Source organism: Tiliqua scincoides, chromosome 4 (genome assembly GCF_035046505.1).
Source record: "Tiliqua scincoides isolate rTilSci1 chromosome 4, rTilSci1.hap2, whole genome shotgun sequence".
NCBI classification, from domain to species: domain Eukaryota; kingdom Metazoa; phylum Chordata; class Lepidosauria; order Squamata; family Scincidae; genus Tiliqua; species Tiliqua scincoides.
Genome location: NC_089824.1, coordinates 221734965 through 221760260, shown reverse-complemented (window position 1 = coordinate 221760260; position 25296 = coordinate 221734965). Strand labels below are relative to the sequence as shown.

General features: G+C 51.0%; 2 protein-coding genes across 2 annotated transcripts in view; both read left to right on the top strand.

The window, feature by feature from the left end:
- Positions 1-6412: 6412 nt before the first annotated feature.
- SOX12 (SRY-box transcription factor 12) lies at positions 6413-7384 on the top strand. The gene has a single exon (XM_066625941.1). It carries the CDS (start codon positions 6413-6415, stop codon positions 7382-7384), a length of 972 nt encoding a protein of 323 aa, XP_066482038.1.
- Positions 7385-18068: 10684 nt separating this feature from the next.
- NRSN2 (neurensin 2) overlaps positions 18069-25296 on the top strand; it is a 30326-nt gene continuing 23098 nt past the window's right edge. Inside the window, exon 1 of the mRNA XM_066624739.1 lies at positions 18069-18144. Within this exon, the coding sequence (XP_066480836.1) occupies positions 18069-18144 (76 nt within the window). The remainder of the gene's footprint in view (positions 18145-25296) is intronic.

The window sequence follows — 25296 nt, the reverse complement described above, 5'->3', positions numbered from 1 at the left end:
GCCTCCTGGGAATTGTAGTTTAAGAACATAAGAACAGCCCCACTGGATCAGGCCATAGGCCCATCTAGTCCAGCTTCCTGTATCTCACAGCGGCCCACCAAATGCCCCAGGGAGCACACCAGATAACAGACACAACCTGCGTCCCGGTGCCCTCCCCTGCATCTGGCAATCAGAGGCAGCCTGCCTCTAAAACCAAGAGCTTGCACAGACCTACCATGACTTGTAACCCGTAATGAACTTTATAAGAACAACTTTATAAGGTGGGGTGAAAGCAGAATGCAAGGCAACCAACTCCAGTTCTGTAGGCCAGTAGCATAGCTACAGCTTGGTGGTGCAGCAAGTATTGCAGGTGCCTCCATGCACTCTATAACCGGCTCGTTCCACTCGCCATTAGAGCCATTCCAGGCAGCAACACAGCAGTGCTGTGTGTTGCCACCGCTGCCCCAAATGCCTCCAGTGGTGAGTGGGAGTGGCTGGTTACATGGCGTGTTGCATCACCTGCAATACTTGCTGCACCTCCAACCCCCCCACCCCCCCCCGGTATCTATGCTACTGCTGTAGGTTGACCAACATGTTGCGTGGTGGCTCCCAGTCTGTTTCTTCCTTCAAGAAAGCAGCTGGGGGGCATCCAGCCCTTCTCCACCGAGCTAATAATGCTTCGTACCTTGCTGTGAAGGATTATTTAGGGTGCAGTCCTAACCAGCTTTCCAGCACTGGCCTAGCCGCAATGCAGCCCCAGTGTAAGGTAATGAACATGCCCTTACCTTGAGGAGGCCTCCTTGACTGCCTCCCTACTGTGCATGCCACATTGGCACAGCTGTGTCAATGCTGGAAAGTTGGTTAGGGTTGTACCCTTAGGGCCCAATCCTATCCAGTTTTACATTGCCGGTGTAGCCGTACCAATGGGGCATGCGCTGCATTCTGTGCTGGGGACACAGTCTCAGAGGTCTCCTCAAGGTATGGTAACATTTGTTCTCTTACCTCAGGGCTGCATTGCGGTTGCACCGGTACTGGAAAGTTGGATAGGATTGGGCCCTTAGTTAGTTAAACAATTTATATTCTGCCTTTTTCCCAGTGAGGGCAATCAAGGTGCCTTGCAATATTAAAACAACAATACAGGTGTGCCCCACTATCTGCTGGGGTTCCATTCCCCAGCCCCCCTCACCTCTGGAGGGTGGGAGGGGGTCTCAGGAGGCCCTCCCATATGCGCAGTTAAATGAAATATGGGATCTGTGGATACAGGGGTTCCCTGTAATAACAATAATAAATGATTAAAAACAATAAAACCAAAACAACCTCAACGGATCACATAAACTGTTAAAATTTCATTTTATTAGAATACCAGCCCATCATGTTGGCTATTGAATGCCGTTCTAAATGAATAGGCCTTCAGGCCCCGAGGAGAACTGTTCTTAATTCCAGGAGGAGGAATTCCACAATTGGATGCCACCACTGAGAAGGCCGTTTCTCGCTGCTTCCCTCTCACCTCTGTCTGTCTGTGGTGGCAGAATGAAAAGGTCAACCTCTGATGATCTCAGAGGACCAGTTGAATTATATGGAAAGAGGCGGAACTTCCAATACCCTGGTCCGGATCTGTAAAAGGCTTTACAAGTCAAAACTAGCACCTTAAGAACATAAGAAGAGCCTCGCTGGATCAGGCCATAGGCCCATCTGGTCCAGCTTCCTGTACGTCACAGTGGCCCACCAAATGCCCCAGGAAGCACACAAGACAACAGGCACAACCTGTGTCCTGGTGACCTCCCCTGCATCTGGCACTCTGAGGTAGCCTGCCTCTAAAACCAAGAGCTTGCACATACCTACTATGACTTGTAACCCGTAATGAACTTCTCCAGAAATTTGTCCAATCCCCTCTTATAGACATCCAGGCAAGATGCCATCACTACTTCTTGTGGCAAAGAGTTCCACAAACTAATTACACACTGGGTAAAACAATACTTTCTTTTGTGTCCTAACTCTCCAAATACTCAGCTTTAGTGGATATCCCCTAGTTCAGGTGTTATGTGAGAGGGAAAAGAGCATCTCTATCCACTCTGTCCATCCCCTGCATAATTTTGTCTCAATCATGTCTCCCCTCAAGCACCTCTTTTTTTAGACTGAAGAGGCCCAAACACTGTAGCCTTTCCTCATAGGGAAGGTGCTCCAGCCCAATAATCATTTTGGTTGCTCTCTTCTGCACCTTTTCCATTTTCACAATATCCTTTTTGAGATGTGGAGACCAGAACCGAATATAATACTCCAGGTGTGGCCTTACCATCGATTGGTACAACAGCATTATAATACTAGCCGTCTTATTCTTAATATCTTTCCTAATGATCCCAAGCATAGAATTGGCCTTCTTCACTGCCGCTGCACATGGGGTCAATACTTTCATCAAGCTGTCCACCACCACCCCAAGATCTCTGTCCTGATCTGTCACAGATAGCTGAGGACCCATTAGCCCAGTGTTTCTCAAACTTCCCGGGAGATTTACTCCCGGGGTAAGTCTTTGTGGGGGCAGGGGCAGCAAAGCGATCCCCAGGAACTCCACCAGGAACTCCAGAAGTGGAACTCCAGGAGTGGAACACCAGGAACTCCAGAAGTGGAACACCAGGAGATCCCAGGAACTCCAGAAGTGGAACTTCTGGTTACGTCCTGCTTGGAACTTTCACTGTTTAGAAGCTGCGGGGAACCTTACAAGTGCTCCGCAGGGCTCCCCACAACCCCTGGACCCTGGGAGCACATAAGGTTAGTTGAAAAATAGCCCCCCCTTCCCCCGCAGGGGTGCGATCCTGGGGATCACTTTGCTGCCGCTGCCCCCTGCCCCCACCCCTTAAAGGGAACGGGGCATTGTTACACGAACTGGTGGGTCGCGACCCACCAGTTTGAGAACCACTGCATTAGCCTATATGCATTGTGCCTGGAAATGAACCGGCAGCCAACGTAGTGGACTGACTGAGTCAAACTAAAGAGCCCCCACAACCACACGGGTGGCCACATTCTGCACTAATTGCAGTTTCCAGACAGTCTTCAAAGACAGCCAAATGTAGAGCACATTGCAGTAGTCTAATCTAGATGTCACTAGGGGATGGGTCACCTAAGATGGATTACAAGAAGTTATTGTGGGGAATATGCTGCTGTGTACGCAGTGATTCATGTCAGTGTAAAATCCTACCTTAGCCAGGTCAGAGGCTGGCTAAAAAATGCCGTATACCTTTTGCTCTCCATGCCACTTCAACATTTGTCTCTGACCAAAAAAAAAAAAAAAGCAGTGCATGAGCAAGGTCCACCGAGTGGCATAGCTAGAGGGGGGGCAAAACACTAAGTCTTGTAGGGAGCGTCACCATGGTGTGTGAGTGGCCCCTCCTCTTCCCTTTTGGAGCCATTCTGGGCAGGGGGAGCCAAATGGAGGCATTTGCCTCTTCACTGGGTCTTCTCTGGTATTTGCCTCCATTTTGCTCTCCCTGCCCACAGTGGTTCTGAAAGGGAAGCGGAAGGGCCACTTGCGCACCATGTTGACGCTCCCTACAAGACTTAGTGTTTTGGACCCCCTCTAGCTATGCCAGTGAATCCACCTGTATTTTTCATGCCTCCTGGGAAAATGCCCAGAGCGAGCCATGCTGTTGTCTGGACTGAGAGGTTTCTGGTTGGATGGTGGGAAGAGGACTGGAGCCATGGACCTTTTGGGTCCCCTTTTGATGGTTTCATTGCCTCAGAATGATAGAAATAAATTGGTTTGGGGCATGCATTTGAATTCAAGTGGGGAGGGTAGAGGGGGCCTGGCCCCTTTGCTGTTTGTCTTGAGCTGCTGTTTTCGAAGGTACGTTTTGTGACCGACCCATACTGTTGGGATGACTCACAAGTGGAACTCGTGTTCTGGTGGTAGTTGACACTTTGCAGCATCATAAAGTGCCTTCCAGAAGTCTGTGGAGCTGCGCACTCCCAGGCCGCCGCCACCACTCCCTCCCAGATGGCAGGGAGGTCCCTGTGTGTGGTGGAGGCCCAGAGGAGCCCTTTCGATGTCAAGTCAGCCTGGTGGGCAGAACAGGGTAAGGGAGTGGGAGGAAGAGGGTGGGCAGGGCGACTGGGGTCATGTCAGAGGTGGGAGAGGGCGACACCCATTGTGGGCGACTTGCACCGGATGCTCTCCCTTCTGGAGCCAGCTGACATGCCCCCTTTGTCTCCTTGGATTGGTGCAAGCTAAAGAGCTGGTTCAGGCCTGAGGAGACACATTGGTGGTCAAGGAGTTTATGGAGGTATAAGGGGAAATATTTTCTCTTTCCCAATCCGCCCCTCCCCCCGCCACCATAGCACGAAGTACAACCTTTTTTGGCACAGTTGCATGCCGTGGTGGGGGAACGGATACTATTGGGCTGTGTAATTGGCAGTGTGAGGCTTGTGAATTTCAATGATACACACATGCACTGATGTAGCTAGAGGGGGTGCAAAGTACTGAGTTTTGCAGGGAGCCTCCCCACAGCATGCAAGGGGCCCCTCCCTCTCCTCTTTGGAGCCATTCCAGGTGGTGGGAGTGCATGCTCTGTTTTGCTCCCACTGCCTGGAATGGCTCTGAAGGGGAAGGGGAGGAGCCCTTTGCAGGCTGTGTGAGGCTGCCTTCAAAAGTTAGTGCTTGCACCCCCTCTAGCTACTCCACTGCAAACACACCCCTTTCCCTGCAAGTCAAGCACTGGGCCCCTGCACCTTTGGGGGCCAGAAGGAATCCCTGGCCTGGCTGCTGAATCTCAAGTGGCCTCTTTGGCGCATGAAAAGTCTGGAAAAATCTCAGGTGTCCCGCGCCAAGGGGCGTCAGCTTCTCCACTGGTTTCTGCACCTCTGCATTTCACCCAAGCGTGACACATAGAAATGATTTCACTGCAGGAAGAGGAACTTTATCCCCTGCAGACCAGGCTGTGGTTGAAGGCTTAGCTGCAGTGGCTGGCTGAACAAGTTGGCAGCCCTACCAGTGCTTGGCCATCTAAGCAGTGGCGTAGCTGGAGGGGGGCGGAGTACCTGGTCTGGCGGGGAGCCTCAGCGCGGTGGGCAAGCAACCCTTCCCTTCGGAGCCATTCCCAGTGGGGGGGGCAAAACAGAGCCGTGTGGCTCCCGTTTTGCCCCCCTACCGGGAATGGCTCCAAAGGGAAGGGCCGCTTGCCCACTGCGCTGAGGCTCCCCACCAGACCAGGTGCCTTGCCCCCCCTCCAGCTACGCCACCACATCTAAGCACCTAAAACCCAGAGGCTGGTGTGCTGGGAACCAGAATGTTCCTTCAGCCATTTGGCCCTAAGTTATTTTTCTCCTGCTGATGCTCAGGAATGTGAAGTCTTTTCCCAGCCCTGCCTCAGCATTAAATGCCAGCAAGAGCATCTTTCTCCTGGCTTTGCCTGTGAACTTGATGGGGCTATAAAATCAGACAGGAGCACAAAGAGGGCAGCAGCCGGTCTGGACAGCATGGGTCAGTCCAGCATGGGGAGGGGGAGACGAAGGGGTCATATTTCAGGTAGCAGATGTAGCAGGGCGGGATGGTGGGGGTGTGGGATCAGCGACAGGGGAAAATCAGAGAAAGTTTTTGACATCCTCTCTGGCAACTCCATCCACGGTGTGACCCTATTGGGGGATGCAAATGTTCCATTCCTGCCCCGCAACCAATGACGTCCCCAGGTGGGAGGAGCCTCCCATTGACAGAATAAGCACCTTGGTGTTTACTCTGAGCAGCAATGTGTGCAGCCCCCAGACTGTACAGAAGGGGAGGGGCGGAGTGTGTCTGGGAGGAGGAGGAGGGGGCTGTCAGCAAGGATGGGCTATAAGAGAAGGCAGCAAAGAGGAGAGAGGGAGGTGGGCGTGAACAGGCTGTGCAAGGAAAGCAGGCAGGGGAGCAAAGAGGCGTGGAGGGCACCGGAGGGGCAGCGAGACTCTGCTCTGACCCTTCGCTCGCTCGCTCACTCATCCATTCATTCGTTCTCAGGTCTTTGCCTACCCCAAGGACTGAGCATCCGCGGCAGAGAGAAGGCGTGACTCCTCAGTCGTCCCTGGGCAATGCAGCGCCCAGCGGGTTCCCTTGCCTGGAGCTGACACCCACCTCTCCTGCCTCCAGGACATTTGCCAACGGCCTCTCCTCCTGCAAGCCCTCGTCCGTTTGGCTGTCCGGCTGTTTGCCTGGGGTCTCCGGGAGGCACAGAGATTGCGCTGCGAAGGTGCCACAACCACTTCTGTCAATTTGCCAGCCAGCTGCTTCGGAGACTGAGTTAAAAGGGGGGCGTGGACGAGAGAAGCTTTTGCCGGCAGCCGGAGAGGCTCGCCCACCCACCCACCGGACCAGCAGCAGATCCCTCTTCCACCAGACGATGGAAAAATAACCCTGGCTTCAATTTAGCATCTGGAGCGGTTTTTGAGGAGTGGTGGCAGGAGAGGCAGCAGCATGGTCCAGCAGAGGAACGTGAGGAACAGGGGGGCGGAAGCCAAGAGGGAGGTGTGTCCCAAAGACGCCTTGCTCTTGAAGGATGCCAAAGGTGAGCCGGGCTGGTGCAAGACACCTAGTGGGCACATCAAGCGCCCCATGAATGCCTTCATGGTGTGGTCCCAGAATGAGCGTCGGAAGATCATGGACCAGTGGCCGGACATGCACAACGCCGAGATCTCCAAGCGCCTGGGCAGGCGCTGGCAGCTCTTGCAGGACTCTGAGAAAATCCCCTTTGTCAAGGAGGCAGAGCGGCTGCGCCTGAAGCACATGGCTGACTACCCTGACTACAAGTACCGGCCCAGGAAGAAAGGGAAGATGGGCAGTGCCAAGTCCCGCCCGAGAGTCCCTGTGAAGATCAAGCCCTCTGTCCTCGGCCGGGTGACCTCCACCAGAAGGCAGCCTCCAAAGCAAGACACCGATGCCAGTGGCCAGGTGGGACGCTCGACCCCCGAGATGGACGATGACCCCCTGGAAGCACGACTCCTGGAGACGTCCTTCGATGATGGTACAAAACCTCCCAGCAAGGACTTCTGGCACGTGCTCCCAGCAACTAGTGAGAAAGGAGGGTGGACAGCTAACTCTGGTGAGCCAAAGGACCACGAAGCTGCCACACTGACCAAGCCCTTCTTAGAAGAGGCCAGGTCCTCCGAGGTTCCTTCCCCAGCACCCACCAGGTCCCCTCCCTCCTCCCTCGCCTCTTCGGATGAAGAACTGGAGGAAGAGCTCTTGAGTTTCCTGCCGAGCCGAGCCCAGCCGAATACACCTTGTGGGACCCCCGACTGGTCCCTCTTCGACAAAGACCTTGACCTCTTCCCCCTGGGTACCACGTCTCACTTTGAGTTCCCGGATTATTGTACCCCAGAAGTGACTGAGATGATAGCCGGGGACTGGCTGATGTCCAGTATTTCGGACTTGGTCTTTACATACTGAGTTCTGCCAGATAACTCTCTCATGTCTCCGCAATCAGGTTGTATCAAAAAAGAAAAAAGGAAAGGAAAAGAAACCCAGCTGTTTACATGCAGGAATCAGGTATCTCCATTTTCTTGCCTTGGCTGCATTCAAAGGCAAGCTTTCCATCTGCCCATCCCCCCCTCGGCACACACCCACTTTGCTGGCATCTGCCGGCTTGGCGTGGCGTGGCGTGGCGGGGCTGGGCTTCTCGTCACCTCTCGCCCTCGCGAGCAAGCCGGGGAGAGCTCCTGGCTTGACACAGTGTTTATTTACCCATGAAATTTGACTGTCTAATCAGGTTTTTCATTGTAACCCTCTCCAGACGTCTCACTCCCGTCCCCCATTCCCCCTCCTCTTCGTTGCAGCTGCTTCCCGGCTCTGCTGCCATCCGTGGTGGAGCAACTCCCCCTCCATCTCAGCTTCCACCCCACATCATTCCTCTTCAGTCCTCCGCTGCCCACGTCCCCTCCCTTGGGGTCCTGCTCTCCACACCTTCCCCTCCTGGCTCCTTGGCGTCTACCGCTTCGTTCAGCTTTGATTTCGGTGCCATTTCGATGCTTGTCTCGGGTGCTCCAGTTTTTTCCTCCTCTCCCTTCTGCTCCATTTTAAATAGCTCCCGGGGAAAAGATTCCAGTTGGATCGCATCATGTTCGTAGATGTTGAGGAACATTTCATAGCGCGCCAGTCTCCAGCACACCATGTGGGTAGGGCTTCCGGGTCCTCGTTTAACAGGATTTTCGTGTCGCAAACGCACGAAAACACATTCCTGTATTGGGGTGGGAAGCACTTGCTTTGGGGGAAAGCAAAGTTGCGCACACGTGGTGCGCACGTGGATCCGAGACACACACCCGCTTCTCTTGTGTACAGCAGTTTCTCCTCCGCCCCCAAAATGGACCCTTTTTTCCAGAGGTGTGCCACAGGCAGGGAAAAAAGCCCATGGGGTCCTTCTCTCCCCACCCTTGCATGCTGCATTAAAAGCTGGTAAACAATTGCAATGTCACTGGCATCCTCCCTCTGCTGCCATGTTCCAGCTTCTCTAGGGCTTGGCCACCTTCTTTCGCCCTGTCGCAAGGAAGTGGTCAGCCCATGGGTTGGTAATAAACTGCAAAAGGGCAGCTCTGAACATCTCTGGGGAGGGGAGAGAGCTTTTTCAGGCCCACCTGGAAATGACTGAGCACTTCATGCATCTCAGAGGGCTGTGACTTTCAGTGAAGGTCATATCCAGCTGCCCTGCTTCCTGTCAGAAGATGCTTGTCGGCAGCTTTCTTTGGCGGTGCTGAGCATCGGAGACATCGGCCAAGCGGCTTACGGGGAGAGTGCTGCTGTTACAGCGCTGGGCTCCCCCATTCAGGTCTGCCTGTGATTCCTCCCACAACCTGGAGGCAAATCATGCGCTAGTGGGCATGAATCTCGTGGCATGGCATGCTGTTGTGGAGAAGGCACCGTGGGAATTGGTGCTGAGCAGTGGCCATGGAAACACTGCCACGCAAAATGCAGTGATCAGAGGCCACTAGACACAAGTGGTCCTCGTGGAAGCAGCAAAGTGAAGCCATGCTGAGTTTTCTCCAGTCTGGCTCCTGCTGTCCAGAGACGTGGAATGGAGAAAGCAGGTTCCTTCCCTCCCCCCCAATGATCCCTCTTTGGTGCTTAGAGAATCTTCAGGTGGCATTTGATCTTCCTTGTTACTAAGTGATCAGGTTTCTTCCAGAGTTGCTGGGAATTAAAGGGCATGCAGGTTTGAAACCGGCTTAATTTTTGTGGCTCCCCCCCCCCCAAAATAAGAACCTTGGAAATTTTTGTTGCATGAGGAAATGAAGAATTTGCTATTAGATTTCTCTAGGCGCCTTGCGGAACTTCGGTTCCCAGGATTCTGCGCAGGGACATCATGACAGTTAACAGGTTTAATCTTGTCATGCAGACAAGCTTTCACTTTGCCTGCACAAAGGGTCTTATTTCTGGAAACCCCAGCAGCTCCTTCGTTCTCCTTCCCCAAAGCCTGTGCTTCAAATTTAAGATAGGGACAGAAAGTTTCTCACCTCTGCAAGAAATTTTGGGAACTATCGTTCTACTCTAGAAACTGTTTTGGACCTCTTAGTGCTCTTCCCAAGATTCCTTGAAGGAAGCCATGACCATTTAAAAATGCTTTATCCTTGTAAGGTTTCTCAACATTTTCCCCTGCTGTACCACTTAACATAGTCCACCTATTGGAAGTGCCACCAGCGATGATGCTGGTGATGATGTCATCGCCAGGTACTTGCAGATTTGGAGGCCAGATGCAGTGTGACAAACACAGTAAGAGGCTCAGGGCAGACAGGAGGGCTTTTTCAGGAGCATGAAAAGTTCACACTGAAGCTCTGCCCACCCAGTCAGACCTTCTACTGCTGCTTGTCATGTTGCGCTGCTGGTCTTGCTGCCAGACGGCAGGGTCTCGGGGTCCTGCGCATACCACCGGCCAGCACCTTAAGTGCCGGTGGTGGTACGAGTACCACTTGTTGAGAAGCACTCTTGTAAGGCATTTTACACATGAGGCTTAAATTGTTTTTGGGTCTGAGATTTTTGTTGAACATGTGGTCATTTTTAATGTGCAATAGAACATGGGGAGAAGGTACTTGGCCTCTGTAAGTTTTACACTTGCACTGCAAACTGGTTTAAGCAAAAACCAGTTTGAACTGCATTTGTGACAACACACACAGCACAGCTCTGTCCACAGGAGTGGGGAAAGATGCACAAATCCAACTGATTAGCTGAGGATTGGCAAGAGATATGCTCCTGGGGGATGGGGGCAGAGTCCATCTGCACAAGTTCCCTCAACATTTTCCACTACTGGGTGGCTACCTGGGTATGAGAGAAGTTCCCCTCTTGCCTGGAGTCAGACTGTGCCTCTTCCTGGACCTTGGGCTCCCCTTTCACCATTTTGTTAATTTGCAGCCAATGCAGCCTTAGCTATCATCTCCAGGAGTGGTGATGGCTGCCAAGGGCCCATGACCATCAGAGAACCCACTGGCCTGGCCTGACCTGGCCTGGCCCCTGAGCCCATGGTACCACTGTTAGTGATAGTGCTCAGTGCACCATCAGGGAGTGAGCAGGGGGCCACTTTGCCATGGAGCTCACAGCAACCTGGCATCAGCACCAGCAAACTCAAGCTATTGGGGAGGGAGGTAAATGTTTTTGTCTCTGCCCAGTTCATTATTTGTGGTTGTCCTGAAGCTGGATTCACGTGGGGGGAGGGGGGGAGCTACATGTGTATGTGTAGCATTTTGCAGCATTTTCTTGACAATCATTTCCAGCCTTGCTCATATCTTTTGGGTTTGGAAAGAGAACATAAGACAGTCCTGTTATCAAGGCATTTGCATATTCAGGTTATTGTGGAGCTGGTAGTTATTCAAATTTTCCCAGAAATGCCAACTTTTCATTAACAGCCCAAGGATGGAAGATGAGAATGAAACCAAGCCTTTACAGCAAGAAACGGGAACCTTTTCAGTAAGGGGGCCGGATGTTCAGCGAGGACATCATTACATCATCACCAGAATTCAAGGTTGCCAAGCTCCTGAAAATTAGCCTGAGAGGCTTTGCCTCTCACCCAATTTGCTGCATGCCAGACAGGGAATGGCAGAGCCGTCTGCCTGGGCTCGCGGAGTCCCTGTGCGCAGCCAAACCAAGCTTTGCATGGGCTGGATGAGCTTGGCCCCATCATTTGGCCCCATGCAGCTAGCCCCATTAGGCCAAATGTGAAGTTCTAACCCTAGTGGGATGTGGGAGTGGCTGTTGGTTTCTACACTCTTGTTGAGTGTATCTCATGTGCAGGGCCTGTAGTGTGAACTGAAGGCTCCTCTCACTGGCATAGAAGCAGTGCTGGGCTAGTGACCTGTCATTGGAAGATTCTGGTTGCCATCATGCAGCTTCACTTGGAAGCCTGATGAACATGTCTTCTTGGTTAGTTGTCTATGAAAGGATTGTGCCCCGTAGGTCAAAACTCTCAGCTCCCACTCTTAATGGTACCTGAGGTGACTTCATTGATAGGGCGTTGACAAGCGTTGTCATCATGTTGGCAACCTTCAGTCTCGAAAGACTATGGTATCGCACTCTGAAAGGTGGTTCTGGAACAGCGTCTAGTGTGGCTGAAAAGGCCAATCCGGGAGTGACAATCCCTTCCACACCGGGAGCAAGTGCAGTCTGTCCCTGGTCTGTCTCCCTGGCTGTGGGCCTTCCTTCTTTGCCTCTTAGCCTCAGACTGTTGGCCAAGTGTCTCTTCAAACTGGGAAAGGCCATGCTGCACAGCCTGCCTCCAAGCGGGCCGCTCAGAGGCCAGGGTTTCCCACAGGGAAACATAAAGCAGCCTAAGTGGAAAAGACCCAGCACCATCACACCTCTCACGTGCCACACCCCCTAGATCTGAGTTGGAAGCCCCAAGATTCAGGTTGACTTCTCTCCCATGAGAATTTTTTTCCTTCCTCATTCCTTGATCTCAGCCTGTGGGAGGTGGCAAGGAACATTTCCCTATCCAGCCCTGAAAATGTTGGTTGCCCCCTTTCTTCACTAGTCCTGCGCCTGTGCTTTGAAGAGCATCCTGAGGCCTGGTCTACATAAGCAGGATTCAGCTGCTGAGTTTCTGCATGCCACAGTTAAAGCAAAAGAGCAGGGCCAGTAAAAAAAGAAGGGGAGACTGGCTTAGGTTGATCCAGTTAACTGACTTAATGCCTGAGTCACCTGCTGGTTTGGGACAGAGTTTTTTCAGACAGTTTGTACGGTGTGGGTAGGGGGAGGCCTCAGAGCAGTGGCCTGCCTGGAAGCCAAACGCTAGTGCTGGAGTGAGAGGACTGTGGCTAAAAAAATATACTCTGTGTGTGTTTGAGTCCAGCCGCCTGCTTTAAAATCCAGACTCCTTCGATTCCAGACACTGGCACTGGAACAGATTTAGGGTCTTAGCAATGGTTAGGATTAGGCCCTGCACATTTGCCTCCAGGTGGTACCATCTTCAGGCCTGATGCTGCCCATTTTCACCCTTCAAAGCAGCTGACCCTTGGTTTTGAATTCCTTCCCTGGAGCATTCTCCATTCCCAGCTTATTTTAGGGACAGCGTTTCTGCTAATTATACTTGCTAATCTTAGCATCCCCACTGCATTTTCAAATCTCCAGGAACTCTCAGACTCACTGATGTGCTCAGGATGGTCCTGACAGCTGTGGTGAATGCCAGGGGTCCCTTCTCTAGCTCAAAAGCTTGAGATTTTGGCACCGGGCTTTGGCCTGTTGCCCCCATGTGGCGGGGTTGAGCTCTCTAGCGCATGAATTGACTTTGAAACACAGGAATGATGTGTGGGAAATGGAAGAGGATGTGGGGAGGGGGGCTGACCCTGCAGGCAGCATCTCTGCATGTTGTATGAAGTGCTTCTACAGTCACTCAACACATAAGAGTAGAACTTGCTCTCTAATGCAGCATTCAATAGCTTTAATATCTCAGGTTTCAGGAAAGAAAGAAGAGAAAATTCTAGTCCACGTAGGAGCTTGCAAAGGGAAGTGCTTGATAATGAAACCTCAGAACCCTGAGCCAGCAGGGGCTGGGGTGAAATTCAGTCACTCTACATAGGTGACCCCAACTCCATTTTGAAACCAAATAAGTGCATATATGCAGATATTGGAAAAGGCATGCAAATGTGTTTAATTTGCAGATCAGGTTGCCAACTTTTCAAGGGGTACTTGGCAGCTGTACCTTTAACAACAGTTTGAGCTGCAGGACATTAGCAAGTGGTGCTTTCTCTCCCATGGAGATAACCATCACCACCCGATGACTGCTGCAGCTCAAGCTGCTGAAGGCAGAATTCGAGGAGGGGGCAGGTGTGTTGAAAAACCAACAACTTGCTCAGCTTTGTCAGGTTGCAGGGTTTGAATTTCTTGGTGCAGAATGGAGTGGGGGGTTCTGCATTGCTGCTGAAAGGAAGAGTGTACCCTTCCCTTATTGTGGGGATATGTGAGAGGCAGTTTGGGGGTGCCTGCTTTTAGCTAGGACTCAGCCTTTCACTGGTAATCATGTAGGGCGATCTATTAAAATCCTTTTTAAAGAAACATGAAGGCATCCTAATTAGTTGGGCAGCAATCATTTTAGTATCTGTTACTTCTAAAAACTGAAAGTGGCAGACACCACCATAGAAGAGGCATTCCTGCTTCATTTGCACATAGGAGAGAATGCCTCTTCTAAGCACTTCTAAGAGTGCACACTTCTAAGAGTGTGAATGTGGCCCTGCCATCCATCCTGCCTATAGCTGTAGCTTGAGCTGGAGAAAATCAGTGAGTACTCTTATGGATTTTCACCTGCTAATAAAAGTGTGACCCGTTGAAAAGTTGGCACCCCTAGTTTGGCTGTGCAAAGCCAAGCATCTACCACATGTATGCCACCTTTGCAGCTCTCTGGGAAGGGATGTGGAGTATGGAGCCCTTTTCTGTCTTTCTGAGGTGGAGCCTCATGGACAGCTGCTCTTGTCTTCGCCCATTTGCATTAGAAGGCAGTTCCCTTGAACCCTTTTTCCAGCACTGCACTCTTGTCCTCTTGGGTTTCAAATCCTGGGTTTGAGGACAGTTCTGAAATTCTGAAATGAAACCCACCAGGGTGAATGCCTGCCTAGAAACCACGTGCTCGGATCTGGAAGCCCTACGCCCCCCAAACCTGTGTTTGTCGGTGTTGTGCCAAGGCAGTGCTCTGCACATGCTCTAAGGTACTCTTGTCTTTTGTTATGATTTCTCCACGTATCTCAGGGCAAAGCCCTAGCTGTGAAACAAGGTTCTGGGGTCCCAGTACTCTTTTGGAGAAGGCCGCAAGCTTAAGGAACCCCAGTGCAGAAAGCAGGGAAGGATGGAACTCAAGCCCCCCTTCCACGTGGGCATGGAAACTCTGTGTGGATCACGTGTGACCACTGCCCAAACCTGCACAGCTAAGCCCTCGGCAATGCCAGCAGCTCAGCTCCTCTGAAGTCTATGCCAGAGTCTGTTTCCTTCCTCCAGTCCAGTTTTGGACAGGTGTCGCCCGCCTTGCCCGTAGGGGCCATTTCCCTCCCCCGTGTCCGTGGGGACCAGTCTGGCCTCAAGTGCTACTCAGAGTTTACAAACTATCAGGCAAAGCTTTCCTCAGGACCCAGAGCCGGGCAGGATCAAACCTACCGCGGCCTGACTAGAACCACGGAGAGGGGGCTGCCCTCTCCTGGCCTCGCCCCTCCTTCTGACTTCCAAGCACAATCTTCACAATGCTTCCTCTCACCCTGACTTTCTCTCCGAGCAGTTTATATATTTTTTTCCGGGTGGGGAGGGAGGGCTGTGTTTGTACAGGGTGCTCAGTGGTGAATTCACATGAAAAAAGTGTGCGGTATTAGTGCATTAGCGGTGTATGGAGCTTCCCTTTTCCCACTCCCTTCTGCTGTGAATAACCCCCCTGCGCATTCCTGCCACCCTGTACTTTGCTTCTGTGTGTGTGCGTGGGTGGATGTGTGACTTGTTGACGACTTAAAATGAAATATAATAAAAAAGACTCTTTCTCAGGTACAAACTCCACAGATTGTGGCCAGCAGGGGTCTGGGGGCCGCGCCCCCCACCCGTCTCTCCTAAACCTCTCCCAACGCTTGACAGTTTTTCCGCAGGTGCCAGCTAGCAGCAACAATAAGGAATAAGCCTCTTTGTGCCCACCTGCAAAATGGTGCTATAAGCGCTCTGGGTTTCCTTCTTGGTAAATGTTGTGTTAGTCGTGACCGTGGTCTTGGAAGAAAATAGGCTTGTAGAAAAAAGGGAAGTTGACGGCACTCGATCCATCCGTGTGGTGATGTGACTAGCTCGGGAAATGGTGGTTGTAACCCTGGAATAAAGTGTGTTCTTGGTCTGGAAGGCTGGTCTCGCTTTGCGCTCATTGGGACTGCACTTTTCTATCCACCCTGTTCACGTTGGTGCTCCAGATCAGGCCAAAGGCCTTTGGGATCATCACTTGGTGGGGACCAATAGTGGTCATCCCTGTCCAAAGGTCTGACTGGCTGAGTTTTCCTCACCTTTCCTTGCTAAGGACAAGCACGAGCAATAAAACACTATGCAGCAAAAAGCCGGTCTAGAAAGGAGGGAATGCCAAATGCTTAAAATCAGTACCAATGCAAGAGTCACGAACAGGCCACAGGTCCACTGATCCAAAAATGTTTTCCACGTGAGCAGTGCTTGAAAACAGTGAAAGAAGGATCCTGACATGCATCTCCCTCTGGCAAACTCACAAGTGGGGCATCACAGAGACACGTGCCTGGCCTCTATTGTTTGTCCCCAAAGGCTAGTGCACAGGTTGGGGCGCCCGGGTTTGCCTGCTCCCTGTGCCTTTAAGAGCAGCCTGCCCAACACATCCTGCTGGCCACTGCCCCATTTTATTCTTGCCACTCTCCTTGTAGAATGAGTGAGAGGAGGATGGGGGGGCTTATTTCCACCTCTGGCAGAACTTGGGGGTGGAGGGGTGGTCACTGTAATCCTGTTCCCAGTACAGGGAAGATCAGATTCATCTCATGTCTTCTCTGATCAAGCAGAGAGGAACTTGGAGCAGGCTGAGGAGGGGCAGTCATTAGTGGCCAAAAAGCAAGAAACGGGGTGGAATTGGAGTACCCCTTCCACTCTGACTAGGCCTGCTGGGGATCCTTTGAGCGGAGATGCCAGGGACAAAACCTGTGACCTCCCCTCATGCAGGGCAGGTGTTCTACCACTTGGTTATGGGCTCTCTTCTCCCCCTTCCTGCTGCACTTCACATACATCCATGTAGTAGTCAGTACAACAATCCTATAAAGTAGGCCCACATTATTACCCTTCTATACCAGCAAATACAAAGTGCAAGCGACTGTGGCAGATGTTGCCAAAAGGCAGCACAGAAGGCGGAGAAAGATGAAAATGGAAAGGCTTCCACAATTCAGATGCCTGCACCAAGAAGGTGCTGCTTCTCATAGCCGTACACCTAAACTCTGAAGGCACATGAAGAAAGACCTCTGAAAAAGTAGCCTAAACATTAGGAACATTCATATGGGAGAAGACAGTCCTTTTCAAGAATCAAGAGGTAAATTAGGAACCAGTGGTAAATCACTGGGTGATCTACTAGATCAGCACAAGGTTTCCAACATCCGATAGTTTCGCAATGGGCAACTTGTCCTCTGAGCCTCAGTTTCCCAGCTGTAAAACAGGAATCCATGCTTAAATGTGATGACACAACTGCTATTCCTTAAAGACTAGAACTAAAAAATGGTTTCTTGCACTCATATCCAATTTTTTATTCCCATCATGGAAATCAAGATGGCTTCCATGAGGTGCCCAGGCAGTTAGCTGACCAGGCTGTATCACATGCCCTCCAACCATGCCCTGGCATTCTTTGCCAGCTGCTGAAGTAGTGTATCGGTCGCTGCTGAGAATGGCTCCAATGGCAAGTGGGGGGGCCGGTTACACAGTGTATTGCAGCACCTGTAATACTTACTGCGCTGCCTCTCAGTAGCTATGCTACTGAGCTGCTGCCCTTAATTGGCTGCCTTTGACTGATATGCAACAGCCTAGGCAGAGATTTCTGCTTGTATCTTCAGATTATCCCAGTGTCTGGCTCGGGGGTTCAGCTGGCATCTTCCCACTATTTTGCTCCGGACTCCAGTTGGTGGACCTCCAGCAAGAAGCAACACAGATTCCACAAGCCTGAAGTCTACCCACCTCTGGCTGTAGGTGCCCCAGATGAGGACAGAGCTCCCAGTTTACCCACTGACACACACACCCAAGAGCAGTGGTTGTCCCAGGCCTTATTGTCTAAGGGAGGAGGAGCCAGGAAGTCACACCTCTTACAAAGGGGAAGCTCAGTTTGTCAGCATCAGAGGTCTGGAAGAGAAAGGCCATTCACACAGCTGAGCCAGGACAGTTTTTCAGAGATTACATCAAGCGGGGGGGGGGGGGGGGCTGCAACATGCCAGTATCCACCACTGGAGACTGCCCATGTTGATGGGTGGAAGTACTTTGTTCTTCCTGGTCAAAAGTATTCTTCTTCCACCCTACCTGCATGCATGCAGGGAAGTCTCATCACAACAGTTGCATGACATGGATATCTTTACTTTGTTCTAGAGAACCCTGGTGCTAAAGAAGTGCCAAGACTAAACCTTCATTTCAGTGCAGCCAAGCAATCTTTTGCATCACCTGCTGGCTGGACACTGAGAAGGAGGGGTGGGGAAAAGACCTAATGAGCCTTACTGCTTGGTACAACATCTTGCAAGGACACCAGCAGTTACTCTGCAAAGTCATGTGAAGTTGCCTTCTATGGAGCCCATCTAATTCAGTGCAGTGGTGGCAGCTTTCCAGGGCTTCAGGAGAGCCCCCCCCCCCCATTTCCTGCTACCAGATCTCCTTTAGCTAGGGATGCCAGCAACTGAGTCTGAAACCTCCTGAGTGCGGGCAAGTGCAAGAGGATCACATCGCAGCCACAGCTCACTCTTCTGCCTTTGGCGGGAGATGAACCCTGACCCCAGAGAGCCTTTGTATACTCATAAGATAAGAGCCTATGCCAAGGGTGAGAAATCGGGGGGGGGGGAAGGGATCCATTCACACCAAGGTGGCCCTGCCAGGAGGCAGCAGTTCTTGGTTACCATCAAGGGCAGCAGAGTTCAAAACAAACAGGTTTGATTCTGGGGCACACCTAGCCATGAAGATCTGCACAAGCCCCAATGAAATGAACACAGGCTACCCAAGAGCACAAGAAATCTACACGATTCTCCATGGTAAGCAGTGGAAGAGGCATGAAGCCTCAATTTGTCACCTTGGGCACCCAAATGTTTGTGCCAGCCCTGAATTCAACAGTGATGGAGCTGCAATGATTCAAAGCAAAGACCTGGATAGACTTTTCCAATGAAGGAGTCCAGTTAGGAGGGGGTGGCTTGCACAATAAAAATCTGGTTTGTCACATGGGGGGCTCACAGCCCAGTCGTCTTTGTCTGAGGTCTTCCAGCCGAGGTATTCCATTTTCTGGGTGTTAGCGTGTAATAGGATGAGTCATCCATATTTATCTGTGGAACTCACTGCCAGGAGACATTGTGCTAGCTACTAGCTGTGGACTTTAAAAGAGGATTAGACAAGTTAATGGAGGAGGAGGAGGAGGAGGAGGAGAGGTGTAACTATGGATATTTGGCATGATGCCTAAATGGATCCTCCAAGCTCAGAGGCAGTATACCCCTGCGCAATAGATGCTGGAGACATATAATAATGGAGGAAGGCTATTGTTCCCTGCTTTCAGTCTTCCTGGGGGCACCTGGTGAGCCACTATGGGAGGCAGGAGGCTGGACTAGATGGACCCTTAGTTTGATCTGGCAGAGCTCTTCTGACCCTGTTAAGACTTTGACCTGGCAAGATGCATCCTCTCCCTGGATAGTGCAGCGATTGCCATGGTGGAAAGATGGTTGACTATCACATGATATTCACCATGACACAATGATGAACTTAGCAAAATGTTATACACAAGGCCACTCTCCCCCCCACCAAGGTCCTGCCGTTTCCTTTCTTCCTATTTTATTTTATCTTTTTTAAATCGGTGAGAGCTGTGTAATCACTTCTCCTGCTCTGGAGTGCACAAATGGGGAGGGAGGGAACAGCAGAGCACAGGGATTCCCCACACCAAACCTATCCTTTACTCCCACATGCAAATACTATGGGATCAGGCCTGGGCAGAATCACTTGTCTGCAAGAGAACAATTTTAATTCATGAACTGCGTGTGAATGCAGCCTGAACTCCAAGAAGTCGGGGTCTACTCAGCAGCCATGTGAGAGATGCTAGGCTGAGAGGCAGGGATACACTCAAGGTCATTGCTGAGCAGGGACTGGAACCCAGTTCTTCCCTAGCCTAAAACCAACATTCTCCCACTCTTTGAAAAATGTCTGGGGGGCAGAGGTAGAACAGAGACAGAGGTCTAGGGAATTAAGTATGGTGAAGAGAGATAAATGCTAATACTTTGGTTAACCACTGAAATTGGCAGGCAGTAGATCCAGGACTGACAAAAGGAAGTCCTTCTTAATTAATGATGGAATGTGCTGCCACAAGATACAGTGCTGAAAGGTGGTCCACTTGCCCACTTGGCCCACTTGGCTGATGCTTGAGGTCCCAGCAGTGCCCATGGGGGGTGGATTGGGCCAATGACTGGACTTTGTCTCCCCCACCGCTCACAGCAACCTCACACCAGTGTGGGCTCTTCTTACATGAAAATGGTTGTGGGATCTATATGCCTTTATCAGATGACAACCGCCTATAAGGGTGCAGTGCCAGCTAGCACATCTGTGCAAAGGAGGGAGTGGGCTTGCTTCCTACACAAACCAGGCATGGTTTTTAGCAGGAGGAGGATATTGTCCATCCCGAGGCAGTGGGGACACCTTGTGGCTAGCGCCTTAATGGACCGAACACACTTTTGGAGAAGCTCTCCACAGTCAAAACAGAGGCTTCTTTTCATGAGTGGCTCAGCACATGGCATCTGTGGGAGAAAAGCAGCTGTAGTAAGGTAGTCGCTTGCATGCCAAGGGCACACACTGGGTCTGGCTTGGCTTGGCAGGCTGCACACCGGGTCTGACTTGGCCTGGTAGGCTGCCAATGCAAACAATCCTAAAATAGCAGGTTAGGTGGATTGAGGTTGGTAATGCCTAAATTTGCAGGCTGGTGGATTGAGGTTAGTAGTGCTAAGTCGGAAACTGACCTGGGGAGGGGTTGTAGCTTGTGGTGGAGCACCAGCGTAGCACCTTGAAGGTCCCAGTGTCAGTCCTCAGCATCACCAGTTGAGGGTTCTCAAGGGGCAGAGCTTGGAATGGCCTCCAACTGCACCCCTGGAGAGTCACCTCTGCCAGTCAGAATGAACAACACACGGACTGGCAGGCCGATGCTCTGGTCTAGAACAGTGTATGTGTTCTGTGTGTTCCCCACTTCCCATGAGAAGCTCCAGGGGGCAGGGGCCAGGCTGACCAGATTTTGGCTTCTTTTGGTGGAGGGATCACTGGAGCCTCCAAGTACCTTGGTGATATTTGCTTCATTACATATTTCCTGGTAGAGCACTGGAGGCAGACAGCTGAGCCCTCCTTACAAGGCTGCCAGCAGATCCCCACAGAGGCCTTCCGCCCCACCCCCAGGTGCTTCACCACACTGACTTGTCCTCTGCAGCTTCTCTTTCCTGTGTGTGCGTCTCTCTCTCTCCAACTCAGACCAAATCTGTCTCATCCAGAAGCGGCTAGAAAAAAGCATCTTTTGTTACACTCTCATGTCTTCCTGCTGAGAGTGCGGAGGAAGGGTTAGTCACCTTCTATCGCTCTCCCCACCATGGCTTTGCCATCTTCCAGGGAGATCTCATCAAGGGAACATCCAAGATTATTGACAGATATCTATTTACAGATGCCCGTACTTTTGTCAAATTCCAGGCACGCAGGCTGGGCATTGCCATAGGTCCTGCCTCATTCACAACATCAGATTCCAAATCAGTAGCATAGCCAGAGGGGGGTGCATGGTAAGTACTGCAGGAGCCACAATGCACCATGTAAGTGGCCCCTCCTACTCACTGTAGGAGCCTGCGTGTTGCCATCGCTGCCCCGAATGGCTTTGATGAGGCATGGGAGGAGCTGCTTACATGGTGTGTTTTGGTGCCTGTGCACCCCCTCTGGCTACACTACTCTTCCAAATGCAAAGCACTATGATCTGGGGCAAGTAACAAAAGCAGGTCAAAACCACATGAAAATCAAATAAGGTTCAGTCTATAACTGGGAGGTAAAATGGACAGTCCAGCTGCAGGTGGGTAAGCATGTTTTGGGATCCTGGGGTACTTTTCTAGGTATTTGAATACTCTTGAACTCAAGAGTGAAGGCTGGAGGAAGCTCCATCATGGGAAAGCAGTCTCAGGTTTATGCTGTCTGGAGTTGGTAGAGGTCAGCCTTGGTTGACTGAGATTGCACAGGGATGCACGGTGAGATAACAGCCTCCCTCCAAAAACATTTTTTTTAAAATCTCCATGGAACATTGAAATGAAAAGGGGCTTCAGTGAACACAGCACTCCCTCTCTTTGCTTGATCAGATGAAGCTGCCTTCTGCGGAGCAGCCACAGTGGCATAGCTAGAGGGGGTGCAGGGGTAGCAATGGCACTGGGCTTCAGGTTGCCTGGGGGCAACGGTCTGGCCACCCACTTGTACAATTGCGCCCCTCCCCACAATTGCTGCCCATGCCTCATGCAAAAAGTGCCAGAAAAATTGGCACTCTACAAAAGAGGCAGCAGGGATTGCAATCTCTGGCTGCTTGCTCCAAGTGGATTATTTTACATGGAGATAAGGAACTGAACCCTCCTAAGTAGTAATTTCCTAGTGGGAAAAAAGAAGGTGCCCCCCTTTGCATTTTACCCTTCAGATTTTTGGGGGTGAGCAGTATTTTGTTCTGTTTTCCAGTCAGCTTTGTTTTCCACTCCCTCAGGAAGGCTATCATACTCCTGTAAAATGTTTCGTACAACAGGAATGAATCGACCTATCTTCCCAATATCAACAGGCAAAATACACAGCCAGCCAGTTATAACCCACTTCTAAAGGTAAAGTAACTCCCAATAAATAAATAAAACTCTTGACTCCTGGCAGTGAAAAGTTTCGCTCTTCTTTTCTGTTGTTCTTACTTGATATATGAAACAATCATGAAGTTAACACAGTGCAAAACCAGGCTTAAGGATACAGCCAGAAGGGCAAAACTCAGGTTTCTCTGATCTCATCTCAGGGTTGCACTAGCCACAAAACAGATAAAAAGACCACATTCTTATTGCCAGTTCTTCACGAAATGATATGGTGATATTGTTTTTATTTCCCCAGGAAATCCAGGGAAACATGGAGATTTCACATCCAAAGTTTTCACATCCAAAGTTTAGGATTTCACATCCTAAACAGATTTCACATCCAAAGTTGAAGATTTCCCCTAGAAAATGGTTGCCACAGTCCAAGCATCCTCTCTGGGCTCAGCTAACCGCATCCCAGTGACATCATCAGCATCCCAAGAGGAAGCTGTCTCCACGGCAACAGGATGGTGGCATCAGCCTATTGACTCATGAAAACAGAGCCACTCCTGAGCAAACAGGCACGAGGCACCCTGGGAAGAGGAGAGAATCCTGGCTCCCTGACTCTGCAGCCAAATCCCATGTGGGAATAATGGAGCCAGCCCAATCCCCTTAGAGTTTCCCACAAGCCCAGCAGCGGATTAGGCTGGGCAGCTGGTCTCTGACTTATTGCCATCATCACACCTGGCAGAGCAGACTGGATTGGGTGAACTCCAGAGCATCTCACAACCATGAGACCCAACACTAATCCCACAGCCCTGATTGTGTTACAAAAGTAAATAACAGAGAAACCAACAACACCACTGAACCCCGGATCCAGACAAACCTCTGTCTTGTCTCCAGGGCTCTCTGTGCCCAGAGGAGTTCCCTCCACACTCTGGATGTCATCATCTTCCACCAATGTTTGTTGCCAGGGTGGCAACTGTCACCTCAGCTCCCAATTGGACTGAACCGATCCCTGCTTGATTTCTGAGGAACTGAGCTGCTACTCCTAACAGGTGTCCCAAAAGTCCAACCCACTGATCCTTATTACCTGTTTCTCCTTCTTCTCCCCACATTCAAAATTAAAGTCTGGGGCAGAAGTGTAGCTAAAGGGGGTGCAAAACACTATAAGGAGGGAGTCTTGCAGGGAGTCCCACCACAGCATGTAAGGGGCTCTCCCCCTCCCCTTTGGAGCCAGGAGTTTGCCAGTCTGGAATGACTCTGAAGGGGAGGGGCTGCTTGCACAGCACAGTGAGGTGCTTGCAAAACTTAGTGCTCTGCACCCCTCTAGCTACGCCACTGATCTGGGGCAAGCCCTCCTGCCCTCTCTTATCCAGCTCCATCATGATTTTGCCAAAGAGGAAGCTGAATCGGTTTCTGTCCGTTTGCACAAAAGCCAAGGCTGCAATCCTATATTGTACAGACTTTTCTGAAAGTAGGTCCCATTGAACTTCATGGGACTTACTTCTGAGTAGACATGTCTAGGATTTGGTCATTTAACTGCTTAGATCTAGGAACAATGCATTCAAGAGTTTTCTGGGGTTTTCTAAGAACTTATGGCCCAGCAAAATTTACCATTCAGACTATTACAAGCCCCATGAGATGCTTTTCCTAGACAAAAATGTTTCCACGGTGGAAAAATTTACTGATGGCTACAAGCCATGATAGCTCAGTGGAATCTCTGATCCGAGGCATAAGTCTTACTCTAGAAAAACAAGGTGTGGGGGATAAATGACAAGGGATGGCAGCCACCTTCTCCATCAAGCTCTGCCTGTGCTTTCCCAGGGCCAGCCCATCTGTGAGGTTGCCTGAGGCAGGTGCCTACCTTCATCTACCCACTTGCCTCCACTGCTGCTGTGTCTCCTCCACTCAGTAGCATAGCTACAGGGTGTGTGTGCGTGTGGCATGGTAAGTATTGCAGGTTGTGCAATGCACCGTGTAACTGGCCCTTCTCGTTCACAATCGGAACCCTTCTGGGTTGCTGTTGCTGCCCCAAATGGCTCAGATGACGAGTGCGAGGGGCTGGTTACGCAGTGCAGAGCTATGGTACTGTAACCCACATCCTGGATTGGGAAAGAAAGACGGGGGCAGAGCACAAGAGGAAGTGTGTAGGAGAGGGGAGTGATGGGCCTCTTCCTTTTCGATCTAGAGAGTGAGAAGAGCAGAGGGTGGCATATCACCAGGTTGGTGAGGCAGCATTTGGCACAATGCCCAGGCACCAGGAGGTCTCAGGCTGGCCCTGTGATCTCTACAGGGGTTCAAGAACAAAAGGTCAGATTAGATGGATCTCAAGGTGGTTCTTATGCTCTTATGACACAGCAACACCACATGGCAGCCCTGTGGGCGACAGCTGACAGAGTTCCAAGGAGATCTGGTGAGCATCGGAGGCCTAATTACAAAACGCACAGATGCTCATGTTTGTGATGGCGGATGCACCATGTGTAATGCGTGGGTGTTCCCTTCAAAATATTTGCAAGCGTCCAGTGGGAAAGATTGTGCCCTGCCCCTCCCCGGCTGCAAGGATTCTGAAGGCAAAAGCCACACATTTGACAGACTTGTTGCACCCTTCATGGAACTGATGTGAGGGTAATGTGTTCTCTGCTTGAGTGGTCCCTTTAAAACAAGAGGAAAAATCTTCCAGACCCCACTGTGCAAATGTAGGGGACATTTCATGACGCCCTGCTGCAGATCACAAACTCCCCTACCTGGAGTCTTTCAAGACCCTACAAACATGCCTGGCCAGATGTCCACAGATGGCAGCAGCACCCATTCGCCTCATTTCTGAACATTCCCCATCTGATTTCAGCCAGCCCCAGCAAGGCTTGTCAGGCCACTTTCCAAGGCAAGACCATACGATAGAGGGTACTGTGCTATAGGTGTACTGTACATACTTTTGTCATACTTCACAACATGTTGGCATACTAGTGATGTTGGACTTAGAACAACACAACGTTACCACAGACCTAGAGGAGAAGCTCTGCTGGATGAGACCACAGTGGGCCATCAAGTCCCAGAAGCCTCTAGGAAGGCCACAAGCAGGCCTCGAAGGCAAGAGTCTTCCCCTGCTTTTGCCTCCCCAGCAACAGGCAATCAGAGGTAGACTGTGCCTGAATACTGAGGTTCAACATAACCATCATGACAGCCAATAACAGATTCATCCTCCATGAATGTGTGCAAACTCCTTTTGAAGCCATCTAAGATAATAATGACCAGTGCCACACCCAGTTAGTGCCAGGTTTCTGGGGGCCCTGGGGCAAAGACCTGCACTGGGCTCCCCATGTGCCTTTAGATGGCACATGTGGTGGTTGTTATTCACATTTATATAACACCGTACCTTCTTCT

What these genes read in the sequence shown, in the direction of transcription:
- SOX12 (XM_066625941.1), top strand. Translation starts at nt 6,413, where the DNA reads ATGGTCCAGCAGAGGAACGTGAGGAACAGGGGGGCGGAAGCCAAGAGG.